This window comes from Epinephelus moara, chromosome 5 (genome assembly GCF_006386435.1).
Source record: "Epinephelus moara isolate mb chromosome 5, YSFRI_EMoa_1.0, whole genome shotgun sequence".
Lineage (NCBI taxonomy): Eukaryota > Metazoa > Chordata > Actinopteri > Perciformes > Serranidae > Epinephelus > Epinephelus moara.
In genome coordinates this window covers 5,062,796-5,071,791 of record NC_065510.1, presented here as the reverse complement: position 1 = coordinate 5,071,791, position 8,996 = coordinate 5,062,796, and the positions used below count along the sequence as shown (strand labels likewise).

Sequence of the window (8,996 nt, the reverse complement as noted above, 5' to 3'; positions counted from 1 at the left end):
ATCTAGAACTCAAAGAACCAGAGTTACATCCTGTCTCTGCAGGTCATCCAGAACTCAAAGAACCAGAGTTACATCCTGTCTCTGTAGGTCATCCAGAACTCAAAGAACCAGAGTTACATCCTGTCTCTGCAGGTCATCCAGAACTCAAAGAACCAGAGTTAGGGGGCGATCACACCTACAAGAAGTGCTAGAAACAAGACGCCAGTAAGATTCCCTGTGATACTGCGCATCTGACTGGTTTTCAAGCATTTTTTATGACAAGCATCTTTCTGGTGTCTTCTTAGACGCACGTTTGTAGACGCTGAAAGTTGAAATAATCTCAACGTTTGGGCGTCAGGCGCCAGTAGCACCATCGCTCTGTCTTGGGTCCATTTTCAATGTTTTGATCACCCGGTTGTGCACACACCCCCGCTCTACAGGTGCTCCTAGTAAGGAGCGCTCATTGAAAGGGCGTTTCAGGCATTTCAAGCGTCTTTGAAGTGTCCGCATTTCTAGCGCCAACTGTAGGTGTGATCGGCCCTTTACTGTGCTGTGGTCTAACATGTCATTGAGGTTCTGGTTTCTTCTGGTCTGCAGGGATCCAGTTGAGGAAGGTTCAGGAGCAGCGTGAGCAGGAGGAAGCAAAGAAACGAGAGCCCACAGGAAATGATGTCGCCACCATCCTGTCGCGACGCATTGCCGTAGAGTACAGCGAATCAGAGGAGGAGTCTGAACCCGAGGACCAGGAGTGGTCCGACTGAGGAGAGGAGAACGTCATAAAAACAGAGCCCAGATCAGTCACGACCTCAAACTGTCACAGGAAGTAAACAACATAAAAACAAAGTCTGGAGAAAATTTTGACGATGCAGACACTAGTTGAAAATGTTCCTTAATTGTCAGAATCAGTGAATATTATTAGTTTATTGTTCTCATCAGCAGTTAATGTATATATTATGTTCAACAAGCTGGAGGCAGAGCCTGAATGTGGACGCAGAGAAATATCACGTACAGTTACCTCAGCTGACGGACAGCAAATGTCAAAATTATTCTTTGACAAAAAGTTCTGAAATTTCCTGATCTGCTTCCTGCTCCTCAGAGGATGAACCCCGTAGATGTTAATGACTCCATCATCTTCCTGTTAGCTCCACCTGCAGGACAAACTGCTCAGACTGAGGGAACAGACCTCTGCAGCCTGCAGGGGGCGCTAACGCCAACACAGACGTCACCTCCGAACAGCTGCACTGGAAATATGTGATAAGGAACCTTGAAACGGACTCAGATGAAGAATCGATGAACTCTGAGCAGCAGACTGTCAGTGCTAACGAGGACACTAATGACAAGACGCTAACGACAAGACATTAACAAGGCGTCAGGCAGCTGTAAATCTGTTGAGATGATTAAACTCTCTTTCCTGGTTGTTTTCAAGGAAACTATAAAGGAAGGAAAAGTCATGACGTCACTGATGACATTTGAATTTAGCATTTGAGCCAGACTTTAGTCCCAACATTCAACTCATCACACATCGCCGCTTTGTCAGAGGACTGTCACCTCTATGTATCACGTTCTAGGTGTCTTCCTGCGTCTGCTGTTGACATTGCGGGACGCTGAAACCAACACCGTGGACATCAACAAAAACACATGGTTTCGAAAAAAACATACTTTGGCTCTACGTTCATACAGGAAGTGACCAGCCACAGCATTTGCCGGACAGCAGCGTCCGGCAAAAATAGAAGTCCTGCGTATCTGTTGCAGAGGGCTCCGGAGCGCCGCAGCTGTGACGGAGCCGGAACGCAGCACAGCCGCAGCTGGTGGAAGCACACACATTGACAAGAATTGAATCCTATCGGCTCCGCTGCCGTGCCGGAGTGGAGACGCAACCGACACGCATCTGGTGGAAAAAGGCCGTAACAAAGCGTTTGCACAAACATAAAAATGACAGCATCCATGATCAGTAGCCAAACAAAGTGTAAACATAGGTCGCTCACATGACGTCAAGCATTTGCTGGCGCATGCTGTGACGTTTCAGAACCTAAAACCCCATTTCACCCAGTTTAGACGGCAACACATAAACGGCGTTTTCAGAAATCTCCACTTTGGCTGGAGTTTTTACAAATGATCGTTTTCCGTGAAAAAAACTCCCTTTGCGTGTTAACAAGAGGCCAAACTACATGAAAATATGTGCGTTTTTCCTACGTGTAAACGGGGTATGAGACCTTCTTGAAGAGGTGGTCTCAGTCCGGTTCCAAAGGAACTCTGGTGCGGTTGGTTTGTGGTGAGAAGGTGTTCCGACCTGGATGTGAAGCAACTGCAGTCACATGACACATTGTTTGGGTTAAACATGAGCATGTTACAGTCCTGGAGGATTATTAATGTGCACCTCCTCCTGTACTGCCTTAATATGCACATTCAGCACATCCAATGCATCAAAACATTGTTTTCTAGTTGGAGCCGCGCCTCGTTTTCAAACTGTATGGTTTGACTAAAATGAACAATGACAGCAATATAGTCCACGATGAGCAGCGCTAAAATCAACCTGCGTAGTTGTCCCTCCATTGTGACATTAGAAAGTGTCACATTTATCTTGCAAGTGTACTCTTCTGCAACGTTTGCTTTACTTCCTGGATTTTTCCCACATGGAAATTCTGACCAATCAAGAGCAGCTTTCTCACACAAGGCATTTGATCTGGTCCTCTTGTAAATGCTGCCGTGAGAACACGAACCAACTCTAGGCAATTATACAACTTTGGAACAACATGAGTCCCTGATTCAGACCAAAGGAGACCACTCTGTGTCAGATATCACGGAGTCAACGGGAGCTATGATCAGTTTATGTCCGATAACGAGGAAAACTAACAAACACGTAGATAAAAAATAGTTGACATCACCTCAGGCGTGTTTTTAATCAGGTGGGAGGAGTTAACAGTGACAGGTGACACAGCAGAGATCTGATGGGTTATAGTTTAATGTGACTCCTCCCACACGTCACTGACATCATCACTTCTTCTTCTTCATGGATACATTTTTTTTTATTTGTGCTCAGATCAGCTGTTTCTCTGTCAAACTTCTGTTAATCTTCATGTTTAGAGATTTTCTTATTTTGTTTTCAGTCCTCTGACTTTTCAGATTTTAGTGGATCATCTGACGGCAGCGGTTTGTTCAAGTGTAAATATTTTCTTTGGACGTGTTTCTTCTTCGCTGATTCCAGCCTCTGACTCATTAGTTGCTATGGTAACCATGAACATTGGTGAGACGCTCTGTCAATCACATGCTGCTTCGCGTTCTAATGATTACTTCCTCCTCAGTCAGCGCCGTCTGGTGTCCCATGATTCTCTTTGTGTGACATCATGTGTTGTCGTCGTGCAGCATGTGGCGTGTGAAGTTGTGACATCATCTGTGTTAACAGGAAGCAGTAAAACGATGACATCATCCAGTGAAGTAAAAACTGCAGTCCATTTGTGTGATGTTGGCTGCGGCTGATGATGTAAACCACTTCCTGTCCTGTAGCTTCTGTGATTGGTTGTATTGATATATTGATTTATTGATCCGTGCTGTGATTCTGCATGTTGGTGGAAAACGTGACGACTTATAAAACTGAAGAGAAAACTTTACTGACATCACACGTCATGTTTGATTTGAGTTGATGGATTTCAATAAAAATAATTAAACTTTATTGACACATTCTTCCTGTTTGTTCTTTTTTGAGCGAATCATCAGCGCCCTTTAAAAACGCGACAGAGTCGCTTCTGTATTTTACACAAAACCAAATAACAATGACATCACGTCGCTCCAGGAAGTGATTACAGAAAACATGATGACATCACAGAATTTAAAGAGGCATGGCGTGTAACACAACAGCGTCAGCCTCTAGTGTGACACATGGCATCAACACGTTCTCATTCCAACTCCTCACATACTGCCACTTCCTCAGTGGACATCCACGTCTACATACTACGCTCTCAGTATCCTCCTGCGCCAGGACACCACAACCGCCGGGACGTCACCAAACACACCTGGTTCAGTTTAGAAAAAAACATGGACTTAGCTGCTAACTCCTAACAGCTGCTGCTCTTCTTCTTTGAGTTAGCCGCTAACTGCCAACAGTTGCTGCTCTTCTTCTTTGAGTTAGCTGCTAACAGCTGCTGTTCTTCTTTGAGTTAGCTGCTAACTGCTAACAGCTGCTGTTCTTCTTCTTTGAGTTAGCTGCTAACTGTTAACAGCTGCTGTTCTTCTTTGAGTTAGCCGCTAACAGCTGCTGTTCTTTTTTGAGTTAGCTGCTAACTGCTGCTGTTCTTCTTTGAGTTAGCTGCTAACTGCTAACAGCTGCTGTTCTTCTTCTTTGAGTTAGCTGCTATCTGCTAACAGCTGCTGCTGCTGTTCTTCTTTGAGTTAGCTGCTAACTGCCAACAGCTGCTGTTCTTCTTTTTTGAGTTAGCTGCTAACAGCTGCTGCTCTTCTTCTTTGAGTTAGCCGCTAACTGCCAACAGCTGCTGCTCTTCTTCTTTGAGTTAGCTGCTAACAGCTGCTGTTCTTCTTTGAGTTAGCTGCCAACTGCTAACAGCTGCTGTTCTTCTTCTTTGAGTTAGCTGCTAACTGTTAACAGCTGCTGCTCTTCTTCGAGTTAGCCGCTAACAGCTGCTGTTCTTTTTTGAGTTAGCTGCTAACTGCTGCTGTTCTTCTTTGAGTTAGCTGCTAACTGCTAACAGCTGCTGTTCTTCTTCTTTGAGTTAGCTGCTATCTGCTAACAGCTGCTGCTCTCCTCTTTGAGTTAGCCGCTAACTGCCAACAGCTGCTGCTCTTCTTCTTTGAGTTAGCTGCTAACAGCTGCTGCTCTTCTTCTTTGAGTTAGCCGCTAACTGCCAACAGCTGCTGTTCTTCTTTGAGTTAGCTGCTAACTGCCAACAGCTGCTGTTCTCTTTGAGTTAGCTGCTAAAAGCTGCTGTTCTTCTTCTTTGAGTTAGCTGCTATCTGCTAACAGCTGCTGCTCTTCTTCTTTGAGTTAGCTGCTAACTGCCAACAGCTGCTGTTCTTCTTCTTTGAGTTAGCCGCTAACAGCTGCTGCTCTTCTTCTTTGAGTTAGCTGCTAACTGCCAACAGCTGCTGCTGTTCTTTGAGTTAGCCGCTATCTGCTAACAGCTGCTGCTGTTCTTTGAGTTAGCTGCTGTTCTTTGAGTTAGCCGCTATCTGCTAACAGCTGCTGCTGTTCTTTGAGTTAGCCGCTAACAGCTGCTGCTCTTCTTTGGGTTAGCTGCTAACTGCTACTGTTCTTGTTCTTTGAGTTAGCCGCTATCTGCTAACAGCTGCTGTTCTTCTTTTTTGAGTTAGCCGCTAACTGCTAGCCTCTTCTTAAATCTCCCACAGTGGGTTGTACATAGAACGTGTCAAGATGTCCCTCCTGTCCTGTCCATGATCCGTCCTGTCGTCTCTCCCTTTAACACAAACATCAGGTCGGCGCTGTTTCTACCTTTGATGATTAAAAGGTGCGACACCTCTGTACCTGCACTCTGTGATTGTGTGCGCACAGCTCTCAACATGGAGGTCACTGAGCCGGCAGCTAACGATGCTAACAGAGCGCATTCTGTCTCCTGTATAACCATGAAAGAATGTACGTTTGAGGACGGTCCTGACGGTTGTTTGTATCTGACTGAGGCACAAATGTCTGATTGTCTGAGACGTCTCGCAGGGACAGTGAGTCCAAGCCGTTGTCCATCAGCTGATCGTCCTGTCACAGCAGTTTAGGTTAAATAAAGTTTTCCTCTTTAACAGTTCTGTTCTCCCACAGCAGTAGAACGTCACTATCACCATGATAACCAGCCCTGCGTTCCAATACTCATACTACCATACTATTTAGTATGCCAGAAAAAGAATTAGTGTGTCCCAATACATAGTATGTCAGATGCAGTATGCCAAAAGTACCAGGATGTTCTACTACATCCGGTCATATTTCGCAGTATGCATGTCAGCATGCTTCTTTGGCCATTCTGCCCCACAATCCTTTGCGCAGCGAAAGTTACGTCGCACTGACTGAGCTGTGTGTACAACCAACGGCCACATAAAACACGGAAGACAACACAACACAGACAATACGACACAGAGAAAGAAAAAAAAGAGCAACATTATGACGGACGACAGCGCATTCAAGTGTAAGTACCATTTTACATCTTTACTGCTCGTATGTATGATTAAAACATTAATATACCATTGTTGCATGAAGCTAAGATGATGACATGTACGACTGTTAGACATACCAATTCACCTCACATGAAGTTGTTGATGATGCACTCAGATATTAAGTACGTTCGCTAGTTTGTTAAGTAAGTTACTAGTTGGTCATCAACATTAACTGCCTTTTCTTACTGGAAAATAATTCATTTCTAATGTTAGGGTCAGATGAACACACTGAGCTGCTGATCAGTGGGGGGAGGACAGACAACGTGGACCTCTTCACTGGCAAGAGAAATGCAGCCGTTAAAGGATATGAGTGAGTAACATTATTATGTGCTGAAATGTGATAAAAGGAGCACTGTAGGCATGTAAGCCAGTTATTCACGTCACACACTACTGCCTTGCAACAGTTCAGTTAATCAGTATCAGTCAGCCTTACTCATACAGTACTGCTTTATACCTCGTACTTTTTTACTAGGCTACTTGTTTTTATATCACATACCTCATGTACTGACACGTAACTGCTTATTTATATACTTTATACTATGTTTTGTTTTCTTTTTAAATGTTACATCTTACACTTCTTACTGTCTTTTCAGTCTCCCAGCAAAACAATGACACACAAGTATAATTGGAGTGACAATATACATCTTTAATCTTGCTGGGTTCCCTGTCCTCTTAGGATGTTTGTCGTAGAAAATGACCTGCAGGGGAAGGTCCAGCCTGCCTGGGTCAAGAAGAAGTGGGAAAACCTTAAGCAGAAGTACAAGGTCAGTTACAGGGTTCTGTGTTTGCCTTTATTATTTACTATGTTTTAGTAACATGAATTCTCTTGTTTTTGCAGGATCTGAAGTGTCCTAGGACAGGCGTCAGTACAGAGGGAGGACAGACAACAGCAGCCACCTGGAAGTGGTATGGGCTGATGGATGCAGCTTTGGGGAGCAAGCCATCCATCAGCCCATACCACTGCTCATTAGTTCAGCAGGCCAGGCCGCTGTTGTTGTCTCTCCTCCCTCTGTCTCTAATCCAGCAGTGCTGGAGGATGAGTGCCAGAGGCCACGGCCAAGAAAGAGAGGGAGGGAGGAGGGCGACATTTTTAATTATTTACGAGATGGAGGAAAAGGAGGCTATGCGAGAGCGTGAGCAGCAGGAGAAGGAGGACCAAAGATATGAAGAGGCTAGGAGGAGAGAGGAGGAGGCTAGGGTGAGAGAGGAGAGGAGAGAGGAGGAGGCTAGGGTGAGAGAGGAGAGGAGAGAGGAACGTTTCTTGGCCATAATGGAGGCATTAACCAAGAAATGATCAATATTTATAATAATGTCTTCATGTATTATTTATTCATTTATTTATTTAATTAACAGTCATATATTTGTTTCCTTAAAGAAATCAATCAGCTACTTTATGTTTATCAGTTTCCTTTAAGAATCTTTTAATCAACACAGTTGATTTATTTTGTTTCCTTCATGAAACGTTTTTACATAGCTGATGTTTTTATGTTTCCTTTTAGAAACAGATTGATTTATGGTTTTGCCTGAATAAATATATGTTTTACTCAACTCATCCATCTATTCTTATGTGTTTCATTATAACTCAGTCAATATACTGTGTACTGACTGTTGAATAATTGATGACAGGGCACTGTAACAGTGTAACTGTTGACATGACTTCAAGGTTAGATGTGAAACTGGGACAAAGTGCAGCATGGATTACATGAAACACAATACACAAGTCATGACTGATTATTAGTTGGTGTTTAATATGACGCATGTTAAAATAATGCGTAGTGGAAACTGGGAAAATAAATATCCTTCCATAAATTAAATGAATAACTTCATACCATAAATGAACTGAATACCATCTTGCCACTTAATAAATTAATAACACCATACTATTTAAAAAGAAAAAACTAACATAGGCTTGGCTGTGGTAAGGGTTTGTTTGTGTGTAAACTAATGTTGGATGTAATCATGTTCCTGCAGAGCTGGAACACAGTGGAGAGGGGCAGACATTGCTGCAGCCAGGAGGTTTCTGACACCCTCACCAGGCTCCAGATCCCTGTGTCCAGGCTCCGGGCCATCATCTCCTGCTTCATCCTCCTCAGGCTCCATCATGTCACCATTGTCCACACAGAGGTTGTGCAGGATGGTGCAGCAGGTGATAACAACCGGGGCAAAGGTGGGGCTCACCTCCAAGGACTTGAAGAAAATTGAGCGCCATCGGGCCTTCATCATCCCGAATGTGCGCTCGATGATGTTCCTGGCCCTGGACAGCATCCTGTTGAACCTGGCCTGCACAGGATTCAGGTGAGGTCCACGGTAGGGTGTCATCAGACGGATGGGGGCAGCCAGACAGGGGTACCCACCATCGCCCAAAATGCACCGTCCCTCTGGTGGATACAGCTGCTCGACATACACAGGACTGTTCTTTAAGACACGGGCATCATGGACAGACCCTGGAAAGCCACTGCACACATCAATAAATCTGCCACGATGGTCACAGATGGCCTGAAGTTGAACAGAGTGGAACAACTTCCTATTCAAGTAACAGCCCTCATCCTCTCCAGGGGGCTTTATTCTAATGTGGCAGCCGTCAATGGCACCGACTGCCACATGGAATGCAGGAGATCCTGCCAACTGGGCGAAGCCGGCACCCACCTCCTCAATTTCCTCTTGTTGAGGAAACGAGACAATCCTCTTCAGGAGCCCAACCACTGCCCAGCTGATCTTGTGGATCATCCTGTGGACGGTTGTTTTGGGGATGTCAAACGCCCTTGAGACAACCCTGTAGGATGCTGCATGGGCAAGCCAGTAGAGGAAGGTGAGGACATGGAGCTCTTTGACCCACCCATGGTCAGCCT

General features: G+C 44.7%; 1 protein-coding gene across 1 annotated transcript in view; it reads left to right on the top strand.

Annotated features, from left to right (window-relative positions):
- The window catches only part of LOC126390598 (actin-binding protein WASF3-like), a 19,425-nt gene extending 15,791 nt beyond the window's left edge, over nucleotides 1-3,634 (top strand). Inside the window, exon 10 of the mRNA XM_050044977.1 lies at nucleotides 577-3,634. Within this exon, the coding sequence (XP_049900934.1) occupies nucleotides 577-740 (164 nt within the window). The 3' untranslated portion in view covers nucleotides 741-3,634. The remainder of the gene's footprint in view (nucleotides 1-576) is intronic.
- The last annotated feature ends 5,362 nt before the right edge of the window (nucleotides 3,635-8,996 follow it).